The sequence below is a fragment of the Centropristis striata genome, chromosome 18 (assembly GCF_030273125.1).
Source record: "Centropristis striata isolate RG_2023a ecotype Rhode Island chromosome 18, C.striata_1.0, whole genome shotgun sequence".
Taxonomy (NCBI): Eukaryota; Metazoa; Chordata; class Actinopteri; order Perciformes; family Serranidae; genus Centropristis; species Centropristis striata.
Genome location: NC_081534.1, coordinates 30,634,319 through 30,652,759, shown reverse-complemented (window position 1 = coordinate 30,652,759; position 18,441 = coordinate 30,634,319). Strand labels below are relative to the sequence as shown.

Genomic DNA, 18,441 nt, shown 5'->3' with positions numbered 1-18,441 from the left:
ATTCCTTTTTTTATTGCTCATTTGTATTTAGAACATTTTTATTATTTATCTAAATCTATACATTTTAAATTTTATTCTTTTTAATTTTTTATGTTTAATTGTATTTAGTTCAATTTTATTATTTATTTAAATCTAAATATATGTTAATATATTGTATTCCTGTTTCTTATATTGTTTTTGTATTTAGTACATTATTATAATTTATTTACATATATTATAATTGTATTCCTTTTATTTTTTTATTATTTAATTGTATTTAGTACATTTTTATTATTCATTTACATATAAATATTTTATTTATTCTTTTATTCCTTTTATTTTTTTACATTGTTTTTTGTTTTTAGTACATTTTTATTATTTATCTATTTAAATGTATATATATATATATTCATATATTATTTATCATTTTATTTTTTGGGTTTTCCGGTGAAATGATAAATATATTTCCAGAAAATGTTCTGATAAAATAACATAAAAAAAAAAAAACCCAGATCAATAAGTGTATGACATTAAATAATCCTGATCTCAATACTTACTTTAATTATTAATTAGGATTTTGCGCATTATTGAGCCAATATCAAACACTGCTGCTCACTTAATTCTGCTTTAAGTTTTTGATGCTCAGTTTGCAGAGAGAAGTCTCTGCTTTATGTTGTTCTCTGTTAACGGGGACCAGAGAAACAAAGGGACCGGACTCTGTCCCTCGTGGACTCGCTATAAGAAGAGACGCTCTGTAGAGTCTGTAGAGTCCTGCTGCAGTGCAGAGTGATGCACAGAATACCAAGAGGCCCTTGCTGCACAGTGTGTGTGTGTGTGTGTGTGTGTGTGTGTGTGTGTGTGTGTAGCCGAGGAAAACGGTGCAACCATCTGTCACCATTAGACACACAAACACACACATACACACACATACACACACTATAGTGTCACCTTTCACTGAGACGTGGAAATGGAAGAATCAATTTGAAAACAACTGAAAACAGCCACTTTCATCTTCAAGTTAACATGAAGCAGCAGAGTCTCATTATGCATGAATATGAAAAAAACAACAACTCCATCCCGTCAGGCTGAAGAGGACAAACAACCGACTCCCTGCAGAATAATGCACAGAAACAAAACAACTGCCGCTGTCAGCAGCTACTTCTCTGATGACAAATAAAGAGCAGAAACCAGCCAGCTGCCATTAAACAGAGAGACACAAAGACATCCTTCTTCAGAAACAAACTACAGTAAGTTACAGTGACTGCACACAGGAGGAAAGGTGACAAGCAAACTAAACTTCTTGCTAAAAAGGCATTAAGGCAGTGGTGGATTCACTGCCGCCCTTGGTGCCTCGCAGCAGGAATGACAAGATAAAGCACCCTCTAGGATGCCTGATAATGGAGAAAATGTGATGAAGTGCCCGTTTCAGTGCCTTTCAAGGAGAGAGAATGTGATAAAGTACCCATTAGGGTGCTCTTAAATGAAAAACACATGATAAAATGCACTCTACGGTGCCCTTCTACTGGAAAAAATGTGATAAAATTCCCTCTCGGGTGCCCATCCGTGGGAAGAATCATTGTAAGGTGCCATCTACTGTGCTCTAACCTGGAGAAAAACTTGATAAAATGGTCTCTCCAGTGCCCAGGGTGCCCTCAAATGGAGAAAACATGACAAAGTGTCCTATGGGGTGCCGTTAAATGGGGAACACATCATAAAATGCCATCTAGGTGGTCCTTCCAGTGGAGAAAACGTTAGAAAATGCCTCCTAAGGTGCCCTGCAATGGAGAAAATGTGGAAAAAAGCCATCTAGGGTGCCTTTCCAGTGGAGAAAACATAATAAAGTGCCATCTCAGATGACCCTAAATGGAGAAAACATGTTAAGGGGCCCTATAAGATGCCCCTATAAGGAGAAAACATGAGGAATTGTCCTATGGAGTGTAGTTAAATGGGGAACCGATCATAAAATGCCATCTAGGGTGTCCTTCCAGTGGAGAAAAATGCCTCCTACGGTGCCCTTGAATGGAGAAAACATGATAAAAGCAATGTAGGGTGTCTTCCAGTGGAGAAAACATGACAAAGTTGACTCTAGGGTGCCTTTAAACAGAGAAAGCATAACAAAGTGTCATATTGGGGGCCATTAAATGGGGAACCGATCATAAAATGCCATCTAGATCATCTCAGATGACCCTAAATGGAGAAAACCTGGGCTCTTAGGTGCCCTTCCATTGGAGAAAACATGACAAAGTTGACTCTAGGGTGCCCTCAAATGGAGAAAACATGATGACATGCCGTTAAATGGGGAACGCATCATAAAATGCCATCTCGGGTGTCCTTCCAGTGGAGAAAGCGTGGGAAAAATACCTCCTAGGGTGCCCTTGAATGGAGAAAACGTGATAAAAAGCAATCTAGGGTGCCTTTTCAGTGGATAAAACATAATAAAGTGCCATCTCAGATGACCCTAAATGAAGAAAACATGGTAAAGTGAGCTCTTAAGTACCATTCCATTGGAGAAAACATGAGAAATTGTCCTATGGGGGTGTCGTTAAATGGGGAACCGATCATAAAATGCCATCTAGGGTGTCCTTCCAGTGGAGAAAACATGGGGAAGATACCTCCTAGGGGTGCCCTTGAATGGAGAAAACGTGATAAAAAGCAATCTAGGATGGCCTTTCCAGTGGAGAAAACATGATAAAGTGCCATCTTAGATTACCCTAAATGAAAAAAATCATGTTAAGGGGCCCTCTAAGATGCCCTTATATGGAGAAAACATGACAAAGTGTCCTATGGGGTGCAGTTAAATGCAATCTAGGGCGCCTCCAGTGGAGAAAACATAATAAAGGGCCATCTCGGACGCCCCTAAATGAAGAAAACATGGTAACGTGAGCTCTTAGGTGCCCTTCCAGTGAAGAAAACATGACGAAGTGGACTCTAGGGTGCCTTTAAACAGAGAAAACATGACAAAGTGTCAAATGGGGGTGCCGTTAAATGGGGAACACATCATAAAATGCCATCTAGGGTGTCCTTGAATGGAGAATAATGTGAAAAAAAGCCATCTAGGGTGCCTTTTCAGTGGAGAAAATACAAAAAAGTGCCATCTCAGATGACCCTAAATGGAGAAAACATGGTGAAGAGCCCTATAAGATGCCCCTACATGGAGAAAACATGACAAAGTGTGCTATGGGGTGCCGTTAAATGGGGAACTGATCATAAATTGCCATCTAGGGTGTCCTTCCAGTGGAAAAACCTTAGAAAAATACCTCTAAGGGCGCCCTTGAATGGAGAAAACATGATAAAAAGCAATCTATGATGGCCTTCCAGTGGAGAAAACAAAACAAAGTGTCCTCTGGGGTGCCGTTAAATGGGGAACTGATCATAAAATGCCATCTAGGGTGTCCTCCAGTGGAGAAAACATGACGAAGTTGACTCTAGGGTGTCTTTAAACAAAGAAAACATGATCATCTCAGATTACCCTAAATGGAGAAAACATGAGCTCTTAGGTGCCCTTCCATTGGAGAAAACATGACAAAGTTGACTCTAGGGTGCCCTCAAATGGAGAAAACATGATAAAGTGTGCTATGCGGTGCCATTAAATTGGGAACCGATCTTAAAATGCCATCTAGGGTGTCCTTTCAGTGGAAAAAACATGAGAAAAATACCTTCTGAGTGCCCTTGAATGGAGAAAACGTGATAAAAAGCAATCTAGAATGGCCTTCCAGTGAAGAAAACATGACAAAGTGGACTCTAGGGTGTCTTTAAACAGAGAACACATGACAAAGTGTCATATGGGGTGCCGTTAAATGGGGAACCGATCATAAAATGCCATCTAGGGTGGCCTTTGAGTGGAGAAAACGTGGAAAAAATACCTCCTAGGGTGCCCTTGAATGGAGAAAATTTGATAAAAAAGCCATCTAGGGTGCCTTTTCAGTGGAGAAAACATAATAAAGTGTCCTTATTTTTCACGCCCTGACCCCTCAGACAGGCCGTTTATTCCTTTAAGCAGCAGCTCGTGATAAGAAAACACATTAAACCGACAGCAGCAACATGTAAAAACACAAGTTGTTTATTTACAAACAAAGAATCTTTCCAAAATGTTACAAAAATACATCCACTTCTTGTTATGTGTTGATATGTAAAATCAGAAGTTCCACCAGAATCTAATTTCTCTGCTGGCACGAAATTTATACTGCAGTACTGTTGAAATGTTTTTCCAGGTTCATGAACATATTTTAAATCAATTTCATAAATTATAAACACAATATAAAATGATACAGGGGGGCAACTTTGGAGCGGTTGCAAGAAAATGTATGGATGCCATAACTAAAAACTGTCATAACTCTGTATTAATTACTGTTTTTCTTTAATTATCACTCATAAATATTATCTGAAAAGCTGCACTTTTCTTCAGTTTGATGCAAAAAGAGTCTAAAAATGATCCTTCATGGCATTCAGCAGCAGCAGCACTTTAACTTCAAGTGATAATAATATTCAGGCTTTAACTTAATATCTTAAAAGAAACTCCGCAAATAAGAACACAAGCTGTGAACTCCACAGCCAGGGAAATAATTACAGTTCTGATTAAATGTCAGTATTGGCTGTGAAGTATATTCATAAAATGTGTTTTTCTCAATAATTAAGTTTCTACTAAGAACTGAAGAGCTAAAACAATCCTTGTGATTGTTTGACAATGATCAATTATTAGTTATAATGATGTAAAGAAATGTTCTTTTAGCTGCTAGTTGTAACTTTATAACAAACAGAGACTTTGCAGGTGAGATGTCAAAAGTCTGCAGCCTCGTGAAAATGTTAAATATATATTTTATGTCATTAGTGTTGCCCAAAATCTGAGCATTAAGGAAACATGCTGTGTTGAAGTATTTGCATTTTTAACATTTATTTTGGGATAGGGCTGGGCGATATAAAAGGTATATTTTAAATGTGGAATTAGACCATATAGCGAATGAATATATATATATATATATATATATATATATATAGTTAATTTTTTTCTTTCTTTATATATATAAATACTGCCCTTACTTGGGTTTGTCATATTTAGTTGTTTTGTAATGTTCGTTATTCTTTTCTCGTATAAATATATTTCAGAAAAATATGAAATAATAAAATAATTATTTTATAGGCTATTTTAATTGAAGATATTTTTTATTTAAATGTGAAAAAAAGATACACTGTAACAAATTGCTGTATATTTACGGTGGATTTACAACAGTATCCTACTGTATTTTATAATAACTGTAAAATACTGTTAAATATTCATCCCTCACATGTAAATGAACAGTTAAATTAGTCAATTAACAATAGATAACTGTAATTTAACAGCATTAAACGGTATTATACTGTTTGATAAATGACGATAAATGCCCTGTAAAATAACCCCAACACCCACCGTTACCCTTCGGTCATATACTGTAATCCAAAATATGATAATATACTGTTAAAATAAATTATAGTACTATGGACTGTAAAATAACAGTTAAATACTGGCGTCCCTGCTGCCAGTATTTAACTGTTATTTTACAGTGTACTCCTGTATTTATGTTCACTTGAATAAAGGGTTTCAATAAAACTACTTGTGACGTGTCATGTTTGACTTTGACTGAGTATTTGTGATAAAAATATCAGGATATATATATCGTATGTCGATATTCAGCCTAAATATATCAGGATATGAGTTTTGGTGCATATCGCCCAGCCCTATTTAGGATTAGCAGCACTGGGGATTTTACTGCAAATTCATCTTGCACACACTAAGGTAATTATTTAAATATATTTAGTATATTATTATTGAAGTTTTTGTAGTTTCTTCTTGGAGAATTTGGCCAGAAAGCTCTCTAAAAGAAGCTTTTCTTCCTGCAGAGAAACATTTGTACCTGTGCTCCAGAGCTGCTTGGTGGAAAACTGACTTTAATCCTCCGTTCAGGTGGGAAAAAACAACTTTAATGTGAATATTTTGTGTTTTTACGTCCATCTTCCCTGAGCTTAGTGAACCGCTGTGGTTGTCAGCGGCGGAGGCGGAAGCGAGCGAGGAGAGGGAGGTGATCTGACGAGTGGAGGCGATTGGGCAGCCCGTCGACCTCCTCCAGCTCCGACTGGCCGACCAATGAGAGCCGGCCCAGCAGCTGGAGGCCCCGCCCACCGGGGAGCGAAGGAGGAGACACGAGTTCTTTAAGGGAGGAGAGACGGGAGAAACATCAGAGAGGAGTAAAACAGGCAAGAGGAGGAGACAAGAGGTGATGTCATGCCTGGGTGTGTGTGTGTGTGTGTGTTCTTGTTCTTCCTACATAGTGGGGACCAGGACATGTACTTAACCAACAGAGTGAGGACATTTTTGCAAAGTGAGGACATTTCGGCCGGTCCTCACTTTTTTTTTAAAGGCTTTTTTGAGATTTCAGACTTTGTTTTAAGGGTTAAAGGTTAATATTAGGTTTATGTTAAGGTAACCATGTGTTAGGGTTAGAGTTGGGCATTTAGTTGTGATGGTGAAGGTTAGGGTAAGGGGCTAGTTAACAAGGTAATTAAAGTTAACGAAAACTAGAATTGAAAAAACATTTTCGTTAAAAAAATATATATAATTAACTGAAACTGTATAGTGTGGTTACAAAACTAACTAAAATTATAGTGAAAATGTCCTTCGTTTTTGTCTTTGTCCACTTTTTTCATACATAATGAAGATGAGTAAGGCAAAGGAAATAAAGGCAAAATTTACTGTGACCTCTTTTAATCTCCCACCCAACAAATACCACATTACAAAACACTAAAACTAATAAAAACTAAACTAAAACTAGCAAACTCACTCTAAAACTAATTAAAAGTAACCGAATTTGAAAACAAAAATTCACAACAAAATTAAAACTAAAACTAATGAAAAATCCAAAACTATTATAACCTTGCAAGAAAATTCACTGTTCCAATGAGGGTCCTCACAAAGATAGAAGTACAAGGATGTGTGTGTGTGTGTGTGTGTGTGTGTGTATGTGTGTGTGTGTGTGTGTGTGTGTGTGTATGTGTGTGTGTGTGTGTGTGTGTGTGTGTGTGTGTGAGTACCGGGGGTGTACAGGATGTAGTCAACAGTCATGGCGGTGCGGGAGTGACAGGTGGTGATCTCAGGTCTCCCGTCAGACTTCAGGTGGTGCTGATAGGACGACAGCAGCTTCAGGCCGTGCTCCAGCCTCGCTCTACACACACACACACACACACACACACATATATATAAACACACACAGTCAGAGTGTGTGTGTGTGTGTGTGTGTGTCTTTGGGGGGAAGAAAGAGAAAAACGTACCTGTAAAAAGTCACAGCAGCTTTTGTGGCGAGATCTTCAACCGTCAGATTAGAGATTGCCTTTTCTACTGAGAGAGAGAGAGGAAAAGAGAGGGAGAAAAAGAGAGAAAAAGGGAGAGAGAGAGAGAGAAAAAAGAGAGAGAGAGAGAGAGAGAGAGAGATAAAAGGGGGGTTGAGAGAGAGGAGAAACGAGAGATGTTAGTGATGAGGCAGTAATCTGACAAACCTCACAACACTTCACAACTGCTGAGAAACTCTCATACAGTGAATCTAGGATACAAAAATTAACATATAAAAAGGTAACAATTTAAATATAATAAAGCTATATACAAAAAACTACCATAAAAACATGTATATTGATATATATATTTATATTTTTTTCCTTGTTAGCTGCAACTCTTCAAAACAAACTATGTGTGAAATTACACAGAGAGATTCACCAACGCTTAAATATTTCTGTTCTATCAAATTAAAACTATCATATCTTTGGTTTTACATGAGCTAGGAATGTCAAACAAAAACTGGGAGAAAGTTTCAAGTCTGAACTTTGGAGTGAAGTTGATAGCAGCGCTCCATGTGAGCTAGTTTTTTTGTTAAGCGTCACATGATCTGATCAGGACGCCACCATCATAGACCCCAGAGGGTTAAACATGTGTGTGTGTGTGTGTGTGTGTGTACCTGTGGGGCTGCTGCAGGACTCAGCGGCTGGTTTCTTCTCGTACTGACACTGGTGGTTGATTCCCAGACTGTGAGACCAGAGCGGAGCGGTGAGGAGACGCTGACCTCTGGGAACGCTCTCCTGACCAGAAACCTGCACGAAAACATTAAAAAACCCATTTAAAATGCACAAATGACTAAAAAAAGACACAAAATGACTAATAAAAGACACAAAATGACCAAAAAAAGACACAAAACGACTAATAAAAGACACAAAATGACCAAAAAGAGACACAAAATGACTAAAAAAAAAGACACAAAATGAGAATACATGTGGGAGTGTCGCAATGCAACATGGGACTTTTCCAGAACTGAAATCATGGCGGAAGTATAATACAATAATACTAATTGATTGTGATGATGATATAAGAAATCATGACTGTTTGTCTTATATTACTTTATGCGTCGTTGACTAATGTATTATTATGATAATTATTATTATTTTTATTACAGTAGGCTAATAAGAACTATGTCTATCTCTTCCAATGGTCCTATCATGTTTGCATCTTGCTAATGAGCATGTATTAGTATTATGCATAGGATTTGTATTCAGTCAAACGTAACATTTGTTGAGTTTGTTGATTAAAAAACTTTATTGAAGGTTTGGACAAATAAACTCAACTTCTCATGAAAGCCACGGGTATAAGCTCTCAATTACCTTTTGAATTTCATTTCTATCTGCTACAGAGGCTGAAAAATCTTCTGCTGAATTTCCAGAAAAACTTCAGGTTTTAGGGGGTTATTTCAGAATCGCCCAGAGGTTTTACAGGCATGTTTTCCAGGCGTTTTAGGCCTAAATGGGTTAATGAGTTAACTGTCTCACCATGCTGCTCTGCATCCCTTTGTACTCCAGGCGTCCGGTGGTCAGGAAGCTGTACAGAGGACTCCAGGGCGTTGAGTTAAAATCCCCACACACCACCACCGGATTGGTGGAGCCGTCCGGGAGGCGGGACAGCCGGTTGATCTCGGCCAATAGGATGGCCAGCTGGGCTAGCTTGATGTCTCCGCGGCGCGGGTTGTACAGGAGGTGGGTGTTGGCCACGCAGATGAAGGAGGAGGGGTCCGAGGGGTCCGCGGGGGCCGCGGCGTCGTTGGGCTGCAGCAGCAGGACCTGGCCCACGTTGTCCCGGTCCAGGAGGGCATCGCCCCGCCGGAAATACTCCACGGGATTGGAGGAGAGCAGCGAGAGGCGGGAGGTTTTAAAGATCACAGCACAGCCGTCAGGTTTACTTCCTGTTCGCTTCTTGTACTCACACTGGTAACCTAACACACACACACAAAAATAATGACAGGTAAAAAATAATAATAATAATAACATAACCAGAATGAGGTGTATTATTTCACAATAAAAGCATCTTTACTGCAAAGGTTAAAAATGTTCCATCATAATAATGTCTTCACTCACAAACAACGAAACATACACATGAGTAACAACTGGAGAAAAAAATAGTAAGTAAGTAAGTAAAAGTAAAAAAATAATAATAAAAGGAAAATTCTAGTGTGTTATTTCTCAATAAAAGCACCTATATCGCAAAGGTTAAAGATAAGTTAAAGTTAAGATACAACAATTGTGAAATTTCAATATTTTCTGTTATAATGTCTTTCTTCATAATGTGGACACACACACACACACACACACACACACACACACACACACACACACACAGTCAAAAATGTACTCAAAAATAATGACAGGTAAAAAAAAAAAAAAACCCAAAATAATAACCAAAATGAGGTGTATTATTTCACAATAAAAGCATCTTTACTGCAAAGGTTAAAAATGTTCCATCATAATAATGTCTTCACTCACAAAGACACACACAAACAACTGGACAATTTTTTTTTTTAAATAACAAAATGAAAATCTAGTGCATTATTTCACAATAAAAGCACCTATACTGCAAAAGTAACAAGATAAAACAATTGTGCAATTTCAATATTTTCTGTTATGATAATGTCTTTCTTCATAATGTGGACACACAACACACACACACACACACACACACACACACACACACTCTTACCTAGAGCCTGTAGAGCCGGTTTTATCTGGTTTTCATAGTGGTCCTGCTGGACTTCTTGCAGACACAGGATCTAAAAAAAAAATATCAGATCTTGATTTCTTAATTAACTATTTCATTAATACTGATTTTTTTTTTTTTTAAATAATTTAGTTTAGGTTTTATGGCCAAAAGTTTGCAGACAGCCCTGTCCACAAAGTTCTTTGTAGTTAACCCTTCTTTCAACATAATAAATAAATAAAATGACAATAACCCCTCTGCAGAGAACAATATAAAGTGATTTTCCCAGATTTGTGTTAAAGACCTTAACTTGTCATACTTACAATATTCAGGTGTGTCTACAACCTTTTGACCACATGTTCTCATTCCCATTAAAAGTTCCCACTCACGTCAGCGTTGTAGTGCTGGATCTCAGCCAGCAGGTTGGGCAGCCGGTGGTCCCAGGGCAGGACGGAGGGGGGGCAGTGTCGGTAGAGGTAGACGTTGTCCTGCAGCAGCTCCTGGGACAGGATGTTGTAGGACATGACGGAGAAGTCAAACTGTCTGCTGGCCCACGGAGGAGGGACGTCCACACTGCAGGAGGGAGAGTCCTCCCAGTGTCTCTGGAGAGCTGAGGACAAAAGATCAATACAAGAGTGTCATTTATTACCCCAGACTGATCCAAACACAGGAAACACAAAAAACTTCATGTCCAAACTAAAAATGATTTCCAGCACCCTTAATGTGATATCCGTGACACCAGAAGGTTCAAGGTTTTTTGTGAACTGACGACAGTCCAAACACATGGGAATTTTTCTCATGGTCAACAAAGAAACTTAAATAAGGAGAATAAATATAAACTAGCAAATTTCCTCTGGGGAAATTGTGAAAGGGCCATGGGGGTTACTGCCGGTGTGTGTACACTATGATGAGATTCTTCAGAGATTTCAAACAATTAATACTAGTAATGTTATGATAGTATATAATGTACAAGGAGCACACCTACAACAAGCATTCCTTTTCTAATATTTATTTATACAGCAACCTATGACCTTTAACCTCAAAATGTGTGTGTGTGTGTGTGTGTGTGTGTGTGTGTGTATATCTGTAACTGTAATCACAGCAAAGATCAAAGGCAATCAGAGCAGAGCAATCAACAGAATTAACTGCCACCTGAATGTTCCAGCACAGTGACAGCAGCCAGAGGTGGACAGACTGGAATTTCTGGCCTCGAACAGAAATCATTTTTTTTTAAGAAAAATAAAAAAATAGCTTTGTTAGAGCGATCTAAAAAACTGTCACATCTCCCTTTTTCAGAAATCTTCCTGCATCTTCTGCTCTCAAAATGGTCTGGAGTTTTGACGAGTGTAAGACAATTTATAGTGATAGCCATTAAAGAGTGAACTTACATTTCCCTGGTTTAACAGGCAGGCCGGTTCCTGGAGGAGGCGGCTCCCCGTTGGCTCCGGCTACCTGCCACGGGTTTGGGGGGGCGGAGGTCCCTCCATCAGTGCTTCTGTCCCTGAACTGTCCCTCTGCTGCTGCTGCTGCTGGTTTTAGATCCCTTTGCTCTGCTGCCCTGTCCTTGAACCAGGCGTTGGGTCTGTTCATGTGAACTTTATCCTGTTCAGGTTTTGATCTGGAGGTTTGCGTCTTGAAGTTTGCAGACTGTGAATCTTTGCGTCCTCCTTGCTGATGCGTCTCCGCTCGGTGTCGGGTTTCATCGTCTCTTCTCTGTCTGTCTTTAGTCCAACTTTTAGTCCTTCCTGCGTCTTTATCGCTGCTGTTCTCCCGACTAACGTTCTTCTCTCGTCCATCCTTGTGGTGGTGGTTCGGGCGAGGCCGGCTGTCGGAGCTGAACTCCATCTGATGGTGCCCCCTCTTGGAGCCTCCTGCTGCTCCTCCTTTGTGTTCTGTAGCGCTCCTCCTCTCCTCGGAGCTTTTCCTCCGTTTGTAAGGAGGCTCTCTGTCTCTGTCGGGCCGCTCCATCATGAGGCGGGCGGAGGTGGAGAACGGCTGCCAGCCTCCGCCGAAGTTACCCGGGTGGTGGAAGCTCCGAGGGAGAAACGTCGTACCGGAGAATCCTCGATGGGCCGCTGGGTGGAAGCGGGGGGGTCCAGGAGGAGGAGGCGGGGGGGGGAATCCACGCCACCGCCACCATGGGGGAGGAGCGGAGGAGAAATGAGGGAGGTAGGAGGAGGAGGAGAGGTCCCTCCTGCCCCTGAAGCCAGCCCTGCAGAACGGCGGACGGCTGCGGGGAAGGAAGGAGGAGCCGGAGGAGCTCAGCTGACGAAGGAACATGAGGTGGCTGCAGGGAGGAGAAGTGATCAATATCTAAATTGTGGATCATTAAAAATAAAACATTAATAAATATATAAAGAGTTAAGGATACAATTGAAGGCCGGGAAAATAAAAAAAAGTCAAGAGAAGAACCAATTATAAAAAAAATATACAAGAATAATTCTATTTTTTAGAGTTTTTTTGGAAGATATTATGGAAAGATTCAGAAATATAGTATATTATATTTTTGAATCTTTATAAAGGGTTAAAATTTTGAAAATGATTTCATGTTTGTTAGTTTTGAACAAGTCTGAAGTTGTTTAAGAGATTTATGGAAAAAAAAATCTGAAAATAATTATTGATGTTTGGTGATTTAATAGCAGTTTAAGTGTGCGAGGCTTTTTTTGGCCACGAGGGTCACCTGAGGCTAGTGCATTTGACGAGGAGGGCATAAAGGTTAAAGATTCATTTTAAAACATTTAGCGTTAATTAAATACTACAAAAGTCTAGCAGAAAACCAAAGAACAAACTCCCGAAGGCAGCTTTAAGTTCGGTTGTTATAAAAACCAGTTTAATTATCGTCGGCTGTTTTTTAGCCTCATTAAAAATGAACATAACTGAAATGATGCAATTATAGTTAAACCCTGACTTAACTTACTTCTCTCCGGCGGTGGAAGAGACATAGTTTATGTTTCTGCTCGGCTGCATCGATATAAATGATTATCTGCGGACATGATCGATGTTTAATGTTGCTCTTGGCTTTTTAAACTGGATTCAAAACAAGCAGCAGGTTCCGAGTCGCCGAGGTCTGACGTCACCGCAAAGCGCCGCGAAAACCTGTGATGCATTCGTTACTCCAGCGAAGCTCGTAATTTCCAATTTTACTGTAAAAACTAGAGCTTTACGCCTGACAGTAGGTTGTATGATATTATAAAGAAACAAGCTGCATATACAGACTAGATTGTGATATTTTGACTGAATGGAGAAGAGGAAAAGCATACAAAAACGGCAACTCTAGTTAGAGGCTAAAAGACTTAAGAAATATAACGTCAAAATTGTTTCGATTTTCCACCGGACTGTCAGTTAGGAGCATAAACACAAAAGGCAGTAAAATGGTCAGTTATGTAGTTGTTTGAATCCAAATAAAAGTCTATTTTATACGGATTTACCGCTGTGCGTATCGCTTTTCGAAATAATTCCGACATTCCAGCAGAGCGTTAAAGGCAGCACGATGTTCTTCCTTTCGCTGGGATTTGTAGTCTTTTTGTCCCGCTTCTGCCGTCGAACGCTATGATACGAGCCAGCGAACGAACTACAACCACCACTGTGCGGCGGAAATAGTAGCCCGACTGGAAACATTTTCAAAAAAGCATCTTCAAGTGTCACGATTTCTTGCGTATTGATCACCGTCGTCACGGCTAAAAATCCGCAATATTGTGAATTACGTCACACGCAAGAATCATTTCGATTTTTTCCTTTCTATTAACAAGATAAATTATCGAGAAAATATGGGACGCGAAATGAAAAGGTCATCGTAAGTTACTTACGTAAAAGCGAGCCTCTTCTTCAAGATAAAGGTGCCGTTAGAAAACGGTTTGGAAAGATGAAATGTCAGCTGTTAGTGTGTGACATTTTCTATTATTCTGTTAAGAGGCGAAGAAAATCCTGCAGGAACAGATGAACAGTGAGAGAGAAGAGAGAAGTGGTCGCTGAGATGAGGGAGGTCCGCACTAACATCCTCTCCCCTCACTCTCTTTCTCTGCTTGGATAGTGTGTGTGTGTGTGTGTGTGTGTGTGTGTGTGTGTATGTGTGTGTGTGTGTGTGTGTGTGTGTATGTGTGTGTGTGTGTGTGTGTGTGTGTGTGGAGCCCCTCTCTCACCTCACTGTATACTGATTTTTTTCTTTTTTTTTTAAGCATGAAAGCAGAAAATATAAATAAAACTTGAGCTCCTCATATTTTATTTATTTCTCTCTTTAGGCTCAATCACAGATATTTAATTATTACGAGGTAAATACTCTTTAAATATCTATAAAAGATGAAAATAAAGGCAGTGCAAGCTAGTTCCCAAGAACATAACTTACACTGTAATAGTTTAAAAAAAAAAGTCTGGCAGCAAAAGTTATTCTGTATAGATAATATTCATAACGGATAATATTAGATAATTATCGCTACTTAAAAAAAATCTTTATTTGCAGAATACAATTTTTATTTATTTTTATTTTTACATGGTGTAGTAAGACTTTTTTTTTTCTTTTTTTACATTAAATTTAAAGTTTTATTGTAAGAAAACACAAAGTTGCCTTAATTTTACATTCAGCTATATGATGTGTTTTTTAATTTTAAAAATAATTTTTAAGAAGATTTCGCTGTAATTTGACATTCAACACTATTAAGCATTTGAATAATACTATTTTAAAAAATCTGTAATGTGTCATTATATTAATTTACAGACTTCAATTTTTATTTTATGTTTAATATTTGTAATAAAAGTAATTAACTTATTAATGGCATTTGCACTTAATGTAAAAAATACAAGAAAAACCCTGTAAAATAATTAGGTACTTTTCTGGAAAAACTTCTGATGTGAAATCAGCTTTTTTCTGGACATAATTACATTTAAAAATATTTAATTTTGTTAAAATAAAACAAAATATGAATGCAATATGTTTAAAAGCATCAATTTGATTTAGAAACATGAGTTAACATGTATAAAAAATTAAAAAAAAAAAGATCTTAAAACTATTTATCATTGTTTTAACTTGGTGAGTTTTTGCATTGAAATTCTCTAAAAATCAATTTTCTTTCTCTAAAATTATATTAATAATAATATTTTTGTGTGTGTTTTGAACTTGTGCACTGGTTAACATAAAAACACATAATTACAACACAAAGCAACAATTAAATATATTGCATATAAACATCACATCCATTTAAATAAAGCAGAAAGAGCCGTTATAAAACCTTTATTCAGGAGATAAACAGGATATCAAAACGATGCAGAGGATGATGCCAAACACACATTCGTCTCCAAAATAAGAAATTTGATTTGCAGAATGATTTTTTTTAGGGGCGTTTAGAGATAATTATTACCACGTCGTTAGGTGTGTAGTTTACTGGTGTTTTGACTCTGCTGGAATCTGAAATGAAAAACCAAAGAAGAATGTCACATGACAGCAGGGTCGCAGGTCGGACCGCCACAGCAGCTGCAGTTCGTCCTCACCGAGCTCCAAATATCTCCGTTAGGTGAACAAAACAAGTGTTTCACTCTGAGGACTGTGATCCACAAACTGCATTTAAACATTTCGCAGAATGAGCATGGAACAGGCATCATAAGGGCATTTAGGGGCCTGAAAGAACATTGTGACTAAACCCTGTTTCCATTTAGCAGTAACATGTGGTTTGAGTGATCTGTGTATTTGTTAATGTTGAATGAAATACTAGGTTTAACTTATTTTAACACAAAACACATTTAAATATGCAGGACTACTGTGGAAACTAACCTCATGTCTCTTCGGGGGAGAAAAACATAAAACATTGAATTCTTATTTTTACAGTTTAATCTCAGTTGGTTTAGTTTTAGGATTGACAGGATCTAGTCTCTTTTCGTCCTTTCAAAATAAAAGTGTCCGTTATCAAAACAGGCTTTCGCATAGTACTGTGTATATATATATATATATATATATATATATATATATATATATATACACACTTTGCATACTTAAAAATCTATATATATATATATATATATATATTTTTTTTTTTTTATTATTTTTTTTATTATGTATTTTATTGTAAGCAGCTGTGCTCCATGCAGACATTTCTCAAACTTAATTTGGTAACACTTTACAATAACCATCATTTATAAATGGTAAACATATTATTAATGTTTAATCATCATTTATAAACCATATATAGGCCATTTAGAATGGGAAATACATAATTTATTAATGTTTAACTAACTACATAATTTATAAATGACTAATAGATGGTATATTAATGTAAGTTTGTAGTTACTTTACCATTAACAAACAATTAAATTATAATTAAAAGTTCATTAATAGTTTTAGTTGCACTCATTTTAACATTTTTAACACCATATTAAGTATGTAAATGATTTTGAAATGATTCATAAACCTTTAAGAAATTGATTGAAAACATTTAAAGATTAAATATGTATAGCACTTTGTAAATGGTTAATAATTGGTCTATAAACCATCTATAAACATTATTTAGTTGGTTATTATAAAGTGTTACCCTTAATTTTGTAGGCTAAGGAAGATTCATATCGCCATCGGCTGATAATTGGGTAAAAACAGCAACACATTCGGTTAAAAACGTCTTAATTTACATCCAGAGCAGGGAAGTAGAATCGGATCACAAGTGTACGGGGTCCCTGAGAGCTCACAGAGCTGCAACTTAAGAAAATACACAAAACACAAGCAAATTGAGAAAACATCTTCATCAATTTCACAACACAAGCGCAGCATTTAGAAAACGCGCCGCTGCAAAGACCACAACACAACAGAAGTGTTTCCAGAGGACACTTAAAAGTGATGCACACGTCTGGACACACACGTGATATCATCAAGATATTTCAAGATAATTATAATTTCACGTTATGAAGTGAAATTTTCACATTATTTCATGATAATTATATTTTCATGTTATAACGTGATATATAGCGTTAGCCTGCTAGCGTTAGCCTGCTAGCCCGTATCAATTATATTGCAGTTAAACAAATCAAATAAATGAATGATACATGTTTTAGTTGGTCTTGGTCTTACTAGCCCGCTAACGTTAGCATGCTAAGATTGTTATAACGTTACAACGTAAAATTATCATTATATTGAAATAACACAATAATATCACGTGTGTCCAGACGTGTGCATCACTTTTAAGTGTCCTCTGGAAACACTTCTGTTGTGTTCTGCCCTACAAAGCAAAAAGGCAGTAACTAGGCAGAGTGCAGAACTGAGAAAAATAACTTTAAAGTCATCCTGTAATCCAGCCGTTTAGTTACTGTACAAACGACTACCATTTTTCTCCAAAACGACACACATTTGCAACCTGGTCTCACAGAAATCTGTGAAATAGCCACAGATTTCGCTACAATGCAAGTTAATGACAGTCATATCCCGTGGCTATTGGTTTGTTCCAAGTCACGTGACTTTCAAGGTCCCGGCGGTCAGAACAAAAAACATGGCGGACAGTTCTCTCATTTTTAGTGAAAAATCAATATTTTGACTTAGTTTCTGCATAAAAATGGATAATGATCACATTTGTAGCAAGAAATATATGTTTTATTTTCTAAATATTCACTCAGTGAATGTACATAATCACTTTGTATGTTGGAATAGCCACGGGATATGACTGTCATTAACTTGCATTGTAACGAAATCCGTGTCAGTTTCACGGAAATTTGAGCGAATCCGTGGCTATTCCACGGATTTTGAGTTAAGCGAAATCCGTGGCTATTTCACGGATTTCTGTGAGACCAGGTTGCACATTTGAGATAAGATGTTTTGTCACATAACAGAGGATGCCTTGAAAGTCATGAAAATGATAATAACTCATTTTTGACCAAAAATGCGGTTACTGCCTTTTTGCTTCGTAGGGCAGTGTTGTGGTCTTTGTAGCGCGTTTTCTAAATGCTGCTCTTGTGTTGTGAAATAGATGTTTTCTCAGTTTGCTTGTGTTTTGTGTATTTGCATGTGTTTTGTTGAGTTGCAGCGCTGTGAGCTCTCAGGGCCAGATACCGTACAAGAGGTTACTGAAGATGCATGTGGAGACGCAGCTAGTGCAGGTGAGAACAGCTGATCACTCAGACCACATGTTACTGCTACGTGGAAACAGGGTCTAAAAGCTTTCCCCCTAATTTTCTTTCTTTTTAGAACCAAATCTTGTGTAGAAAACTCCTCACATGCAGTGAGAAGCAGCAGCTCTTCTGCTCCTTTCTGTCCGTTTTCAGCCCTTTTCTCTGCTTCGTTTCTGTCTCTAAACGTAGCGTCTCCTCAGATTTGTGCTCCTCGTCTTCCCTCCTCAGTCTTGAACCTCCTCTGAGTCTTTCCTTCTCCTCCATGCTCCACATTTCTTCTTCTTCTTCTTCTTCTTCTTCTTCTGCTGCTGCAGTATGCAAAGGATTCACTGTGAAATACACTTTGCATA

At 37.8% G+C, this 18,441-nt stretch overlaps 1 protein-coding gene across 3 annotated transcripts; it reads right to left on the bottom strand.

Moving 5' to 3' along the window:
* Positions 1 to 4,968: 4,968 nt before the first annotated feature.
* On the bottom strand, positions 4,969 to 14,042 carry angel2 (angel homolog 2 (Drosophila)). Of its 3 annotated transcripts, none has more exons than XM_059356346.1 (9): positions 13,822 to 14,042; positions 11,404 to 12,302; positions 10,405 to 10,625; positions 10,019 to 10,088; positions 8,818 to 9,257; positions 7,956 to 8,088; positions 7,279 to 7,345; positions 7,042 to 7,172; positions 4,969 to 6,160 (listed from the first exon to the last, which is right to left on the bottom strand). In XM_059356346.1, the coding sequence occupies exons 2-9, from the start codon at positions 12,293 to 12,295 to the stop codon at positions 5,997 to 5,999; spliced, it is 2,118 nt and encodes a 705-aa protein (XP_059212329.1). In that variant the 5' UTR covers positions 12,296 to 12,302; positions 13,822 to 14,042; the 3' UTR covers positions 4,969 to 5,996. The 3 variants fall into 3 exon arrangements, with proteins under 3 accessions (XP_059212329.1, XP_059212327.1, XP_059212328.1); XM_059356344.1 differs by lacking the exon at positions 13,822 to 14,042 and adding an exon at positions 12,933 to 13,073; XM_059356345.1 differs by lacking the exon at positions 13,822 to 14,042 and adding an exon at positions 12,933 to 13,073 and having other exon boundaries at positions 7,279 to 7,342.
* Positions 14,043 to 18,441: the final 4,399 nt, after the last annotated feature.

Coding starts and splice junctions, on each gene's coding strand:
- angel2 (XM_059356344.1), bottom strand. CDS start 12,982: ATGCAGCCGAGCAGAAACATAAACTATGTCTCTTCCACCGCCGGAGAG. Junction 7,346..7,955: donor GTCCTGCAGCAGCCCCACAG/GTACACACACAC, acceptor TCTCTCTCTCAG/TAGAAAAGGCAATCTCTAAT. Junction 7,173..7,278: donor GCTGCTGTGACTTTTTACAG/GTACGTTTTTCT, acceptor GTGTGTGTGTAG/AGCGAGGCTGGAGCACGGCC.